The following is a 17,359-nucleotide window of genomic DNA, read 5'->3' on the forward strand; positions in this document are numbered from 1 at the left end:
AAAAACTGATAGAATTTCAAACAGAAATAGATAAACCCACTATTATAATTGGAGACATCAACACCCTGCTATCAGAAATGGACAGATCCAGCTGACAGAAAATCATTACAGACATAGTGGAACTCAATAACTACACTAATCAACTGGATATCATTGACTTCTATAGACTACTTCATTCAACAACAACAGAATGCACATTTTTGTCAAGCTTATATGGAACTTTCACCAAGATAGACCACATTCTGGACCATAAAATTCATCTTAATAAATTTAAAAGAATAAAAATCATACAATACATGCTCTCAAATCACAGTGGATTTAAACTAGAAATCAACAAAACAAAAAAATGTGTGAAATCCCAAAATACTTAGAGATTAAACAACATACTTCTAGATGACACATGAGTCAAAGAGGAAAATTAAAAAGAAATTTAAAAATATTTTGAACTAAATGAAAATAAAATCTATCAAAATTCGTGGGATGCAGTGAAGGAACTTGTTTAAGGGAAATTTACAGCATTGAATATATATGCTAGAAAAGAAGAAAGATCTAAAATCAATAATCTAAGGAAATTAGAAACAGAGCAAATTAAATCCAAAGTAAGCAGAAGAAAAATAAAATTTAAAGCAGAAATTAATGAAACTGAAAACAGGAAATCAATAGAGAAAATCAACAAAACGGAAAGATGGTACTTTGAAAATATCAATAAAATCAATAAGCCCCTAGTAAGACTAAGAAAAAAAGAAAGAAAACATAAGTTACCAATATCAGAAATGAAATAGGGACATCACTACAGATCCCACAGACATTAAAAAGTTAATAAAGGGGGGCTGGCCTGGTCGCATAGTGGTTAAGTTTTCATGCTCTGCTTTGATGGTCCAGGGTTCACGGGTTGGGATCCCAGGTGTACACAGAGCACTACTCGTCAAGCCATGCTGTGGCAGCATCCCACATAAAATAGAGGAAGATTGGCACAGATGTTAGCTCAGAGCCAATCTTCCTCACAAAAAAAAAGAAGTTAATAAAGGAATATTATGAACAACTCTATGCTCACAAATTTGATAACCTAGACTAAACAGACCAATTCCTTGAAAGACACAATTTGCCAATACTCACACAAGAAGAAATAGACAATCTGAATGGGCCTATGTTTACCAAAGCAATTAAATCAATAATTAATAACCTACCAGAACAGAAAACACTAGATCCAGATGGGATCACTGGTGAATACTACCAAATATTTAAGGAAGAAATTATGCCAATTCTCTACAATCTCTTCCAGAAGATTGGAGAGGGAATGTTTCCTAACTCATTCTATGAGGTCAGCATTCCCTAATTCCCAAAACCAGACAGGCATTACTAGAAAAGGAAACTACAGACCAATATCACTCATCGACATAGATGAAAAATCCTCAACAAAACATTAACAAATTGAATCCAACAGTGTATAAAAATAATTACACACCATAACAAAGTGGGATTTAACCCAGGTATACAAGGTTGGTTCAACACTAAAAAATCAATTAATGTAACCTTTCACTCCTACAGGCTAAGAAGAAAAACCACATAATTATATGAATAGATGCAAGAAAGCATTTGACAAAATCCAACACCCATTCATGATCAAAACTCCTAGCAAACTAGGAATAGAGGGAAACTTGCTTGATTTGACAAATAACATCTACAAAAAACCCACAGCTAACACCAACTTAATGGTGAGAAACTCAAAGCTTCTCAATAAAATCAAGAACAAAGCAAGAATGACCCTTCTCACTAATGTTTTCCAGCATCCTCTTGGAAGCATTATAGCTAATGCTATAAGACAAGAAACTGAAATAAAAATTAAGATGGGGAAGGAAGGAATAAAACTGTCTTTGTTCACAGATGACATGATCATCTATGCAGAAAACCTGAGAGGGTGTTTAGTTTTGTAAAAAGTCAGCAAAATTTCTTCCAAAGGGACTATACCATTTTGCATTCCCACCAGCAATAAATAGGTGTCCTGTTGCTCTACATCCTCGTCAGTATTTGATATTGCCAGTGTTTTAGATTTTGGCAATTCTAATAGGTGTATAGTGATATCTCATTGTTATTTTAATTTGAAATTCCCTAAGGACATACAATATTGAGCATCTTTTTATATGCTTAATCGACATCTGCATATCATCTATGGCAAGGTATCTGTTCAGATCTTTTGCCTGGTTTTTAATTAGGTCATTTGTTTTCTTACTGTTGAGTTTTATCAATTCTTTCTTCATAAGTTTCTAAAATCACATTGATGATTGAAGCAAAAACTATAATGCCATCTAATGTGTGCTCAAAGCATGTAGAAAAACTAATTAAGAAAATTTTAAAAAGTGGGCAGGGTAAAAGGACCTCAATGGAAGTCAATTTTCTACACTTTACTCAAAGTAGTAAAATGTCAATACCAGTAGACTGAGATGTATGTAGACTGTGACAGTAGATATATATACTACTGTGTACTGTATATACTGTAATACCCAGAGCAACCACTAAAAGACCATACGATGAAATATATTTAAAAACACTATAAATAAATCAAATGAAACTCTAAAAAATGTTCAAATAATCCACAGGAAAAAAAGGAAAAGGAAACAGAAGAATAAGAAACAAAGGAAGAAACAGAAAACAATAAAAAAGAAGACATTTGCTAATCTATCAATAATTGCATTAATTGTAACTGTTCTAAATATATCAATTAAAAGACATAAATTAGCAGGATGGATAAAAACACAATTAAATTATATGCTGTCACAAGAAAGTTCAAACACAATGATATACCAGATTGAAAGAATAGAAAAAAGATATACCATGCAAACCTTAATATTTTTTTTAAAAAGCAAGAGTAGTTCTGTTATTATCATGTAAAGTAGACTTCTGAGCAAAGAAAATTACCAGCAACAAAGAAAGGTGTTAAATAATAATGAATGAGTCAATCTACCAAGAAGACATACTGATCCTACATGCGTATACACCAAGCAACAGAGCAACAAAATATGTGAAACAAGAACCAATAGAACTGAAAGGAAAAATAGACTAATCTACAATTTTAATTGGGGATTCAACACCCTATAACTGTTAAAGTAATAGAATTTGTTGATTAAAAACTTACAAAAAAGAAACCTCTAGGCACAGATGGCTTCAAGGAAGAATCTACCAAACATTAACTAAGAATTGGCACAGACTCTACATAATCTCTTACAGACAACAGAAGAGAAACGAACATTTTCCAACTCATTGTATAAGATCTGCCTTACCTTGATATCAAAGTCAGACAAAAACAATATAAAAAAGAAAAGAAAGAAAGAAAACTACAGAACAATATCTTTCATGGACTTAAATGTAAAAGTCTTCAACAAAATAACAGCAAATTGAATTTAGCTATGTCTAAAAAGTCTTCTTAAACATGATACCAAAAATATAATCCATCAACTTAATAATTGATAAACTGGATTTTATCAAAATTAAAAAAAATTTTCCCCTGTGAAAGATCTTTTAAAATGATAAAAAAAAGAGACTAGATTGGGGTAAAATAGTTGCAAACCACGTATCTGACAAAGAACTGGTATCTAAAATATATAGAAAGAGGGACAGATAAAGTAAGAAATTAATTTCACTGATCTTTATGTTATTTACACAATTCTCTTCTCTTGTAGATTTACAAAACTTAGCACAATATTCTAGCAATGGCTGTACTGTGTTAAGTAATCAGGAAACTAAGGTTCTGCCAACTGATAATCCTAGATAGCAATATATGGTAGATTATTTCAGTTACAGCACCCAAAAAAATCATAACTCTCTGATTATGTGATTTTCTCTTGCATTGAGTCTGGACTTAGCCATGTTAGCTTGACTGATGGAACATCATGCTAGTCAAAATTTAAAATAATTTCCACATTAAGGCTGGCCCCCTTTCTTCCTGCTTTTAGAACTTTACTACATATGAAGAAGCCAAATTATCCTACTAGAGACAGACGGTCCAGCAGACAGCCAATACCAATAATCAGACTTTTGACCATCATCTTAGACCGTTAATCCCAGGATAGTCACCAGATAGTAGGCAGAATGAGCAGCAAAATAACCACTGAAATGAACCCAGCCCATTTGCTGATCCAGGGAATTATAAAGAAGTAAAAGAGTTGTTGTTTTAGGTCACTAATTTTCATAGTACCAGGTATTGCAACAGCACATAATACAGCTTACTATTACTAAATGTTTAAATCTAACTTAAACATAAACTTAAGTAATTGGGTTGATCCTATTGTGTAATTGAGTACTCTCATTTCAATTCTAATTTTAAAAGCCTTTCATAATTATACCATTCTAACTTTTTTGCATCAGAAATTGTTCATGATGTTCTAAGGACCATTGAAGAGAGTAACAGCAGCAATGTAGATGGTTTGGGAAATAGAACTGTGAATTTATCCAGAACCTACCTTGCATATTGTATTTTTAATTTGCCAGTAATGATTTTGGGCTCCAAATTCCGCCTGTATTCTTAACATCAAATGGCTAAAAATCAATAAATTCAGAGTTTACTCAGAACCAATTAATGTAAGTTTTATCAAATGCACCTTTATACAGAGAGTCAAGTCTTGAACCCTTATAGACTGTGAACTATTTTTCTCATCCTCTGTTTGAAATAGTTAAAAAAAAAAAGAAGAACCAATTGCCAAACATAGGAATCAGCACCCTCAAAAGATTAAAATGTTCATCTGTCAATGTAATTTTGCCAAATAATGTTATTAAGAGTAATTTGTGGAATTTATTATTCAAGCTATTATTTAGATCAAACAATATAGTAAGCACATTAAACTGAAAAACATCCCACTTTTCACCATCTTAGCCACAGTAAACTTTAAAATATGCCAATCTTCATGCTTTAGGGCATAATTTGGTTACCAGCTGGGGTCAGGAAGATATTTTCCCCATAGTGTAGTATTGCCAATTACCATAGGTGTAAAACGGAGCAAGAGAAAGAGTCAGGGGGTTATATGGCCCTCTAAAGCATCTGGTATTGGATGCTCTCTGAGTGAGAATTCAGGATAAAATGAAACATTCAATTGTTCCTGTATGTCAATTCCAATATTCCTATGAGCTACAAATACGACATTACCGCCACGAGGGAGGGATTTCTGACAGAACAGATGTCACTTACAGTATTATGTGGGCTATCTATCTCAACAAATAATTGCTTGGCACTTCTGCCCTATGGCAAGGGTCTGAAAATATGTTAGGATGGGATCACACCATACAAGCAGATGGGCATAGATAAAAGAAAGAGCAAGAGCATACTGAGTCTGAAATGCATGTGTAAAAGCCAGATGGGGGTAATGAAGCAGATGTCTTTCCTTATCTTCAGTGACTAAAGCCCAAGATCAGAATTTTCCAGTTATTAGTTATTTAGAAGTTCTATTCTAAAATTTCTGCAGATAAGTATGTGTTGCACAAGGCTCCAAATTATTGAAACAAAGAACCCTCGTCTTTTGAATTTCCATTTGAAATGAATGCATTTTGCTTAAGGCCTGAAACTGATATGAGACTCCAAACACCAGTGCCCCCTATTTCCATCCCTCCCCCCCCAAAAAAGGAAAAGGCAAAAACTAGGCTGAGATAAGAGGATGGACACAAAGGCTAACAATGAATGACAAAGTACAATTGAGATGGGACTTGCCTGAGAGAGACAGCAAGAGAGGGAAAAAAGTTCTTTTAAAATATCAATAAGAGAATCAAAGAAAGCAAGATCCTTTTTCTGATAAAAGGGGAAAAGTTAATAACAGTGAAGAAAGGAGGCAATTGCAATATGCTCCAATTGTAATGGACGAAAAGAAGACGAGGGTAGAATCAGAAAGTAACCACTTGAAATAAATTTAACACATACATAGCTTTCACACTTTGGACACTTTAAGGACTAAAGTTTTAAAAATGTTTAAACTATTTGCCCCCAAAAGCAGACCTGATTGACTTTCCAAATAATTGGGTGGAGAAAGAGGAGTGTTTTTCTTCACAAGGACCAGCAAAAGAATTTTTACTTTTAAAATAGTATTGATTGAAGGAAAAAGCTTGGAGGTGGGGGTAGGGGACAATAATGAATATACTTTAAATTATTAAAAGGCATTAAGTGATATCTCAGAATTAGAGAGGGTGTTATTGATACGTTTCTATGGCTATAATTGGACATAAGAAATAGGTGATTTGAAAATTTTCTAGACAAAAATAATTTGGCCATTCAATAATGTCTGAAAACTGTGATTTCAGTGGAACATTTGTTCTTGTGTTGGAGCAGATCCAAAGATGATTCTTAAGGAAGACTCTAAGCTTTGCTTGCTAGTATCCTTTTGTATGTATTTTGATCTTAAGGAATATAATTTTTATAAGATATTAATCCTACCACGTTTCTTTATTTTCAAAGTTTAATAATCCATCCTCAATTGTTAAAACGGGAAAACAAAATACAAGGAGCTTATTGAAGAATATAATCTCAATTTTTTCTTCTATCTATTGTCCAGTTGAGAAAGTATAATGCAGGGAAAATTGCCTAAAGATCAATCATTCACTCTTCTGAGTATTCAGAGCAAGAAAGGTAAGAGGAGTAAGGATACACCCCCAGCTCTAGGCAACTTAAGGAGGTTGGACTTTCTCTTAATGGGAATAGAAGTCACTGAAAACTTTTTGTTGGTATGTTTGCTTGTGTGGGAGAGGGTATCACAGTCACATTTACATGGTGAAAGATCCCTGGGACTACACGGTGAGGAAAGATTGGATGGGAACAAGAAAGGAAGACAGAGACCAATATGGAGCATTGTAGTAATATAGATGAGAAATGATAATGACCTTGACTGGTGTAGTGGCAGCAGCAATAGAGGAAAGTGAGAAAATAGATTTGAAAATTATTTATGAGGGAGATTAAACAGGAATTTGCAATAACAGGGATGAAAGAAAGAGAGGATGAAAGAATGATCTCTATTTTAAGGCTTGAGAAGGGCATGGATAAGTATCCTGGTTATGAAGCAGAAAACACTGAAGAACAGGCAGCGTCTTTTGGTTTAGTTGTGAAGGCATTGGGAGACTCTAGATTACTGATCTAGTTTGGACCATACTCAGGTTGAAGAGGTATCTAGGTAGAAGCAATTGAATACTTAAATGTGTAGCTCAGAGGAGGGCTCTAAACTGAAGACAAATATTTGTAGCTTATCAGCCTTTACATTTATTGAAACCATGGTAGTGGATAAATTTGCCTGGGGATAGTGTGAAAAGTCAGAAGCAAAGAATCTCAAAACCACATTTGTAAGTAAAACCATTTAGTAAACAAATATTTTGTAGGCGTCTAACTCTGTTCTAGTCCCCAGAGTTGCATCTGCAAGACAGACAAGGTCCATTCTCCCATCCAGCTTACATTGTCAGTGGGTGAGCCAAACAATTAACCAGTAAACAAAAAAACAACAACAAAAGCCCCCAACAGGATAGGTTAGGTATTTTCAGATACTTTGAAGAGCTGGGTAGAAAATAAAACAAGATATGGTGATAACAAGTGCCTGGAACATGGTGGAACACTTTAAAGGAGGGTGAGAACGCAGAGCATAAGAAGGAAAGCAGGAAGGAACATCTGGATTCCTGAGACAGCAGAGCAGGGAACAGGAAGGAGAAGGACCAAAGGAAACTGGTCTGACTCGGAGCCAACCAAGACGCAGAAGATGGAAAGTTAGCTTTCTCTCTAACAAGGCCACCAGAAAGTGAAAAGAGTGTCAAAACTGCCCCTTACACAGTGTGTAACCAGACTGGACAAGTCTCAAAAAAGTTGCAGACAGTGCCTTGAACCTAAACAGTAAAAAGTTGAAAGGAAAAAAGGAGGGGTTGGAAACTGTTGAATCCAGTGCACTAAAATAGTTAACAAAACACCAAGATAAAACATTTCCATAAATCTTGAACTGAATCTCTTAGCTTAAATAGTTATGTATTAACATTAAAAATGTAATCTGGAGTGGAAATGTACACCATTCTTGCTTTTCTCAGTTATTCATGTTTGAAATTTCACCCAGAGGGTCAGTTAACACTTATAGACACCATTATTCATCTAGTGGAAGGAACTAGAAATAATTAGCAACTATATATCTGGACATACACATTTAAAAAATAATTGAAAGTGAAGATAGTAGTGTTGCCGCTAAAAATTAGCAAAATAAAGTTAGATATTGAGTACATACTATTTTAAAACTTTAATGAAATTTTTTTTTGTTTAATCCCCATGATGCATTTTCAGGTAACTATGGTATATTTGAAGAGATGACTACTAGTCACAATCATTTATTAAGAGTTTCACAAAAAGAAGGCATACAGGGAAAAATTGAAAATAGACAAAAGTCTTCACATTATGGAGGAAGATTATAAATTTAAAGGTGACCAATTTTCTATGTTTCAAGATAACGAAAAGGAAATTAGGCTAAAATTATAGGCTAATCATAGTGAAGAACATTAATAATATAGCTTCTCTGGATGCCACAACATTATTACCCAAAAGGTTGTAAAATTCACTCTGCTTCATTACCTAAAATCAAGACAGACCCTGAAAAGCAGATATTGATTAATAAGAATCATAATGCCAGACTGTCTTATACTTGAGGACTCTAAGGGAACAGGTAACTCCCACTTTTGTCCCCCTTGGCTTCAGTGTGCCATTTTCCTCCGTTAGTAAGCTCTCGGGCTATGAGGCTATTTCACAGGGTATTAGGTGCTATGAGTCTCAGGTGTATAATAAGTGTTATTCAGACCACACAATGGGGATCAGGTGTCTTCCTTAGGCTTCTTGATTATGAAGTTGATCATAACTTGGACAAACTTAGCACAAGCTGCAGCTACCATTTCAGTTCATTCATCACTCATTAGTCAGGTCTGAACCGTGCATTCCTCATGTTTATAACAAAAGGGAACTTTGGGGAAAAAATGTCTTTATTCTGATCAGAAAAAACTTTCTACAGACAATGCATAGTGGTCACTTTATGTTTTTTTAGCTCCACAGCTTCTGTAATTTCTATCTCTTTTATCAACACTAAAGGCAGAAGAACTTTTAAAATATGGAAAGTCCAATACACAGGCCACTTGACAATTTCTAAGTCTGAGTTTTATTTAAAAAAAAAAAACTAAGATTGTTAGAGGACTTTGAAATAGATAACTTCAAAAGGTTGTTCAGCATAAATGTAAGTGAGATTTATATCTGGAGGAGATGACCAAATCTTACAGGTTACTTAACAAATTTAGAACACCCAATGCACAACTAGAATATGGAATCTAAGCATGGAAGATTCAGCAACTGATTCTATGATTGGAATTCTTTTATTTATTTGTTTGTTTATTTTACTGCCTTCTCTTCTTCTGTTTTACCTCTGTATCAGGATGAATATTCTCAATATACAGCTCTAGTGTATTTTTCCTTTTTTATATTCCATCTCCTTTCCCTGCAGCCCTCCTGCTCTATGGTCCCAGAGAAAAGTGAACATGAATGCCAACACTGGAGAAAGGAAGATGTAGGAAGTTCTTAGCAGATCAAGGAGAAGTAATACATTTCCTCCAAAAGAATTATAGAAAGAAGACAAAGGGAGATAAGAAGATAGACATGAGGGCCCTAATTCCCTGTTAAGAGAGAAAACCATTAGTGTGTATGCAATGGAGTTTGCAAAGGACAGAAAACCCCAATAGAGAGAGGAAGAAACTTAAACAAGAGGAGTTCTTGCTCCATTTCCCATTTAGAACTCTGATAGTGTTGCATGACCTCAGCATATCAGAAATGGTGACTTGAGAAATGTTCCTGCAAGCCACCAGTGATTAATGGGTGGCATGAGGAGGTCCGGCCTGGGCTCTGTGATTGAAGCCATGAATCCCATTAGTCATAGACCTAGCAGTGGAAACCAACAGGAAGCCGGGTAGACAGGCCAAGCAAGAACATCATGGAGGAAGGCATCCGAGTCAGAGGATATATGGACATGTAAGTTTCACCTCATTTCTATGAAAGACAGTGTTTACCAAAAAGAGACCGATTTAACCTGAAAGCAACCACTTTAAACTGAAAGACTTTGGGACACATTTAACTGGAAAGTTAAATTTTGTCCCATTATGCTCTCCTCAATTAACCATCTCCTCTTCCACACTTCTTATCCCCTACCCTCTAGTAAGATAAGAGCATCGGGAGGACAGTGAGGAATTCAAGAACAGCTTAAATTGCTATGGAGAAGAAAGAGACTACATTTTTCTTGTAATTTGTATTCTCTCTACACATATCAACAAAATGAAATTAGAACAAGAGGAGAGAGCTTCCCACATAGAATCTTTCCATTCACATTCAACACATGGCTGCCTCATGATAGTACTTAGAAAGAGATATTGTTCCATTTTAGAGAAGCCTTTTCTTTTAAATACTCTAAAACAGCCAAATTGCATTCTTTAAATAAACTAATATTTATTTATTGAAACTTACGTAGTAGCGGGGAATACATTCCAAGACCTCCCAACGAATGCCTGAAACCACGGATAGTACCTAACCCTGTATCTACTGTTTTTTTCTACACATACATACTTATGTGTTTACAATATAAACCTATAAAGTTTAATTTATGAATTAGGCACAGTAAGAGATTAACAATAGATAAAATAGAACAATTATAAAAATATACTGTAATAAAAGTTACCATAAATCTTAGCAACTTCTGCATACAATTTTTTTCTTTCCTTATTAAGTCGAGAACTTTCATCGTTTTACTTAAAGAAAGCACTTCACGGCTTCTCTTTGGCATATTCGAATTGCCAGCATTGCTACTCTTGCACTTTGGGCCATTAAGTAACATAAGGGTTACTGGAACACAGGCACCACAATACTGCAACGATAGCCTGATAACCAACAAGATTACTAAGTGACTAGGGCAGGTAGCGTATACAAGGTGGATACACTGGACAAAGGGATGATTCACATCTTGGGCAGGACAAATCAGGACAGCTCAAGATTTCATCACGTTACTCAGAATGGCACCCAATTTAAAACTTATGAAATGTTTATTTCTGGAATTTTCCATGTAATATTTTCAGACCATGGTTGATTGCAGGTAACTGAAACCTCAGAAAGCGAAACCATGGATGAAAGGGGACTACCATGTTACAATATGTGAAGAAGTCTCATAATATAGTATTTAAAATGCGTTTATCACAGTATGACTCTCTGAAGCTTAGAACCTTTTATGGTAGCATGACAACATTTGAGAAGTAAAAAATGTGAGCTGGCTAATGCACACAGAGCTTCAAAGTGGGCAGTCCTTCATAAAGTTAGACAAGAGTCTTATCCTCAGCTTTTTAAGTCCAGAAGTTTAATTTTTAATCACATCAGATAGTGATCAGGGTCTGAGATGCTGGCACGTGGTAACCAAAAGTAGAGTTGGCCAAATGAATCCATTGTGTAAGGCATGTCTGTCCACATAACACTTCTACAGAGTCTGAAAACTATCTATTATATGTTGATTTTCATTTCTTTTAATTTTAGAAGCTGATCCTGTTCCCAATCAGAAACAAAATTTTCTACTTTAGATAAATAACAAAAGTTTAAGATCTAGAAAATATATCTGAGTCAAATCAACTTCAAATGTCAAAACAAACTTGACAGACTTTAGCTTAATGGACAAAATTAGACAAAGCCCTCCATCCTGCAGATATGATTCAGCAGACCTAATCAACCAGGGTGTTAACTGGTAGAGAATTAACTAAGACAATGAGAACAGGTATCATAATGGCCTGTGATAATAGCCACAAATTGGGATGACTAACTGGCTCATAGTAATTTCTTGGAGGCCGTGTCTGTAGAGCACCCCAACTCAATTCTAATAACATACTATCCCTTCCGTCTCTCCATACATCCACAAAAGTGAACATCTGAGCAATAAAAACTGAGCATAGCACTCACCATCACCTTAATGACCAGGCCAAGGGCTGGAAATGTGATCCTAGAACATCTTTATCTAGAATTGTTGACACTGGAGTTGTGTAACATAAGCCTTCTTTTTCTTAGTGGCAAGTTTTGAGGATGTGAGCCTAGAGGGAATGAAGCCTACGCAGTTTACTTCAAGGAACAGCTGGTCTGAGAACAAAGACAGTATGCAGAGAAAAGCACAGATGAGAGACAAACATGTTCTTAACGATATTTGAAGTCCTGGTTCCCATCACGCCTGATACCAGCTATCCTTCCTAATAATACAAGCTAATAAATCCTCTTTGTAGGTTAATCTGCTTCCAATTGGGCTCTCCTTACTGGAAATCATTTGAGTTCTCACTAGTAAAGTTAGTGAGGAAGTGCTAAAGCCCAACTGGATGGACAAATAATAACTTCCAGCATGTCTTGGTCATAGAACAATAACACTTTTGCTAATTGTTCAATTTCAAGCTAATTTCTTAAAACCTCTGAGCCTCAGTTCATTATCTGCAAAATGGGGTTTACAGCCACTCTACTGGATTATTGAAAAACTATGATAATGTATGTAATGTGCCTGGCATGATGACTCTCCCATAATACTTGTTTAAAAAGTGCTAAAATTTTATTATTCTGATAATGAGCATGTGAGGATAATGATGATGATGATCCTAAGAAGACAAATATTATAGAACTCAGAACCTTATGTGATTTTTCCAATAAAAGCATGCCTGCTTAAACATATTTCAGTGAAGTTAAAAGAACGAAAAAGAAAAATATAATAAAGTCAGAAATAATTATAAACAAAACATATCTATTACCTTAAAGAAGTTATGATTTTTGAAAGCTTAATGTACAACAAATAAGCATTTGTGGTTGAAAGTTTACTAGAGGTTAAAGTGATAGTCTTATTTTTAAGAATGTGTTTAATATGAAAGCTAAAGCAAATATGATTGATATAGCTATTCCCTGAGAATGGATGTAGCAAAACCATTAGCTCTGACTCAGATGCCTCCACAATAAGAAAGCCTTCCATGACATCACCAAGTCCATTACTATGCACCACACCTATGGTACATAGTCTTTCTTTTGTTGTATTTATTTATTTACCCTTCTGCATTATAAAACCTTCATAGCAAAATCTCTCCTTTTAATATTTGTACCCTATAATCACAGATCAAGAAGTTGATCAAAAGTAGCTGCTCAAAATACAGCATTTAAATTAAATTGAATTCTAGAAGTGTGCTGGGAGTCAAAAGAAATGGATTCCAACCTTTCGTCTGCCACTTACTAGTTGTGTTCCCTTGAATATGTCACTAGCCTTAGGGTCATATACTCACTGTGTTGGCCCTCAAAGCTGTGTGCTCTAACCTCCTACCCCAGTGCAAAAGTCCCATCTGAAGTACATTTGCTCCCTTTACACACTGAGATAGACTCTCTACACAAAATAATCTTCAATCAAAGTTCAAAGCTGCTTTCAGCATAATTACTCTCTCTCCCATTGAAAAACTCAACAAAGTCCTGCTTTAAAAGGCCCAATATCAGAGTCAGCAACACAGACCCAGAATTTTAACTCAAAGATGGCATCTTTTCTACACACCACACCACTTACCTGTGCTTTAGAAGTCTTGAAATGTTTCCAGAAAGCTTATCACTCTTAATGATGTTCCTGAACTCATATGGCACACCTCACTGATTGGTTTGGATAGTCAAATGAGATGATGTGAAACTTCCTTCTAACGTCTAAAATGCTCCAAAAGATCAAGTAGTATTATTATCGTGATGATGATGATGATGTTGGGGAAGAGATGGATGCTTTGCTGCTCTAATATTTACATAATGTTAAATGAGCCGCTTACTGGGAATTGTAGCCACTTACTGGAAACTGGGAGAAGGCTCTGGATTTTTATTCTTATTTTCTCTTCAACTTTTGAATACAATTAAAATGCACAGATTTTCAGAGGCTATTACCCATAATACTTACATAGAAATTATTGCTACATGTATGTATATACATATACAGATATATACCTTGGAAAAGGCTGGTAATTGGCTTGAAGGAATTTCTGGTCTTCCTGGGAAGAGTCTCTGAAACATTGGCTTGTATGAAAATTGCATGTGGAACTCTATATGCTGGGCCCTGGCCTCCTGGCTGAGTTGAAGTCTTCTCTCCTTTTCTCCTAATTGTTCTTTCAGTTGAAATTGGAGTCCGGTTAAAGCTTGTAACATATTTTTCTTCCTTTCTTCTCACCATTAATAGATTTTAAAAAAAGGAGCTCTGCAAAAGACATGCAAAAAATTTTCTTTTATCACCTGAGATTACATATTGTAAAATAAATCTAGTAAATGACAGGGGAAGCATCTGAAATAGAAAAACAAACTCATTCTTTAACGGTTATGGTTCACCCATAAAGATACAATTCTTAATGCTCAAGTTAAAAAAAAAAAAAGATGAGAAGAAACAGTTGGCATTCAGCTAACAATTGTGTTTGGAGATTTGTGCCTGACTTTGTTATTCTGAGCAAAGCCAGGTACCAGTCTCTTGGGATTATGTACAAAGGCAAGAAAAAAAGTGGACATGTACAAACCTCAAAGGTGACTGCTGGGTTAATAAAACAGTCTGTTTTCTGTTCACCCACTCTTGCTCTCAGTGTGCAAGTATATTAAAATATGTCAAAAGGAAAACCATTCGCTGGGCAAAAATAATTCAACTACAAGTCACAATTTCCAGCTGGTGGAGTGCCTCCGTGCATTTAAGTACACTAACAAGTGACCCATACATCTCCCTGGATGAAAGTTGTATCCTCATTAAAGGAGAAACAAACACAAAATAGGAACTACTGTCACATAGAAAAACAGACCACAATTGATACCGCATTTCTCCCACTCGGTTTCTGACTTGAGCCATCGCAGACTGAAGAGCTGTGCTGTCCTAGAGGTAACCTCTTAAAAAACCATGAAAGTAAAACGAGGAAGCTGCTAGGGGAACTGAATGTGTAGCTAATGGCCATCCATATTACTGTTTAACGCATCTGGAAAAACATCTTTTTCTTTCTAGTCTCTATAAAATCTTGCACCACAGAAGACACTGTAATAATTGAAGTGGCTGGATTAACAAATGCACCCGAGGGAACTTAAAATTAATGCTCTAATTTATATCTTTAAATAACCCCTCTAAGATAACCTCTGGTTTAAGCATTTGTAAGGCATCGTACCAATCTTTGCTTTCCAATTTTTCTCTAGAAAACTGTATCGTTGATATGAATCTGTAAAAAAAAAAAAAAATGAAGTTAATGTTGATCAACTCTAATAATACTGTTTTTATTTGATTAATGTGTTGCACATTATTGTAAGGCAAAAACATACATTGGATGCTCAATGTGACAGCTCCAGTCCTAGGCACAGAAGGATATAGAAAAGGAGCATGTGCCTTCAAAAGGTAGACAATAATCTGGAATAATAAGGGAAGAATATTTGAGAGGATACAACTAATTACAGAGGTGTGGTACTAGCAATTATTTCTAAGCTAGGTAAGGTGCTCCTCTTGTACACAGGAAACACCTTTGCTCAACTATTTTCCTAGCAGTTACCATACACCATGGCAATTGCCTGTTGACTCTGTTGTGCCCCCCATACCATAATGTGAGCTCCTCAAAGGCAAGATTTCTTATACGTTGCTTTTCAGGTTGTTAGAATCCCCATCTCATACAGCCCCTGGAACGTAAGAGGATTCAATAACTATCAATTGACTGGTTGGTTAACTGCTTAAACATAGTTTAGTTGTGCACCTGACGATTTGTGTCCCACTTTAAACTGCCAAGTCTTTACTGGAAGACAGTGGAAGAACTGTAAAGGGAAGGTAGATCTAGGAAAAGACCAATAATTTCTAAGATAAACCACACCCCAGGAACAATGAATATACACACAGAAAAGCAGAACTACTCAAATCTGAATTATGCTTTAAACTAGTAAATATAGAACAATCATTACAATGAAATTGAAGCTCAATATAGGAGTGAAGGTAATAAGAGATCAGCAAGCCAATCTGAATAAATTAAATTCTCCAGGCCCAGAGCAATTATGGAGCTTAGAAACAAGAAAAGTATTTGAGGAATCTAAGTTAATGATGAGAATAACACTAAAAATGGGAAACGATAGATTTGGACACCAAGAACTAGTGAGCTTGATTTTTAGCCCCCATGAAATTCTACAGCAGATTGTAAAGCAGCATGTCTATGAAATCATGAAAAATAAAGTGGAATTCACTAAGAGGTAGTATCTTATGATGTTAAAAGAATATTGTATGAAGACAAAAAGTCCTGTGTGCATGTTCTCTATGTGCGTGTGCCAAGTCACTTTAGTGATTTCTCTTCTCCCCTATTTGTTGTGGTTGAATTGTGTCCCCTGAGCCCAAATATGTTGAAGCCCTAACCCCTGGTACCTGTAAACATGACTTACTTTGGAAATAGGGTCTTTGCAGATGTAATTAAGCTGCAAGTTAAGATGAGGTCATATTGAAGTAGGGTGTGCCTTTAATCTGTATGTCTGGTGTCCTTAAGGGAAGAGGAGAAGAGACACAGAGAAGATAATCGCAAAAGAAAGAACACCACGTGATGATGGAGCCAGAGATTGGAGTTGTGCCAGGAGAGAAGCATAGAAATCTCCCTCTGAGCCCCCAAGAAGGTACATTCCTGCTGACACCTTGATTTTGAACTTCTGGCCTCCAGAACTGTGAGAGAATAAATTTCTCTTGTTTAAAGCCACCTAGCTTGTGGTAATTTGCTATGACAGCCCTAGAAACTAATACATCATTCTATAAAAAGAAATTAATGATGCATCTTCCTACAGCGATTGTCAGAAGGATTATAATTTAACATCAGTAATTCTTAAATTCAGCAAAGCATTTCACAAAGTCTCTTATAATGTGTTCACTAATAAAGTAAATCTATGTGAGATCAATTAGCTAGGTTCAAAGTTGTTCAAACTCTCATTCCCAAAGAGAGCTGATCAATGATGCAGCATGAACCTGATCTTTCCCCAAATTTTCTCTAACTGATATGTTGAAAATAACTCTCAGGCCTTGGATGTCTACATTTTAGGTCCCTTTGGAGACAAACTAACAGAAGTTTGGGAAACTAACCTTGAGGAACATTTGTAAAGGTGGACACAGAACCTTTTATTCATCCATTGCTGTTTAACATATTTTAACAGGACTTGGAGAAATACATAGAATAAATTCTGCTCAAAAATGGGGGAAAAAACTAGGTTGGGACAAATAATATTCACTGAAAGACAAAATCAGCATTTAAAAATAAAATTCTTATTATCTTAACAATTATTTATTATTATAACAATACGATTTAATAATCATTATTATTAATAACAACTTAATACTCT

The 17,359-nt window shown here is 35.3% G+C and overlaps 1 protein-coding gene across 2 annotated transcripts in view; it reads right to left on the reverse strand.

The window, feature by feature from the left end:
- Positions 1–17,359, reverse strand: part of TFEC (transcription factor EC) — a 178,932-nt gene that overhangs the window by 118,467 nt on the left and 43,106 nt on the right. For both annotated transcript variants that reach the window (XM_008521803.2, XM_008521804.2), the window contains exons 2-3: positions 15,178–15,228; positions 13,994–14,240 (exon numbers count right to left, since the gene is read on the reverse strand). In XM_008521803.2, the coding sequence (XP_008520025.1) occupies positions 13,994–14,191 (198 nt within the window). In that variant the 5' untranslated portion in view covers positions 14,192–14,240; positions 15,178–15,228. The remainder of the gene's footprint in view (positions 1–13,993; positions 14,241–15,177; positions 15,229–17,359) is intronic.

The sequence above is a fragment of the Equus przewalskii genome, chromosome 4 (genome assembly GCF_037783145.1).
Source record: "Equus przewalskii isolate Varuska chromosome 4, EquPr2, whole genome shotgun sequence".
NCBI lineage: Eukaryota > Metazoa > Chordata > Mammalia > Perissodactyla > Equidae > Equus > Equus przewalskii.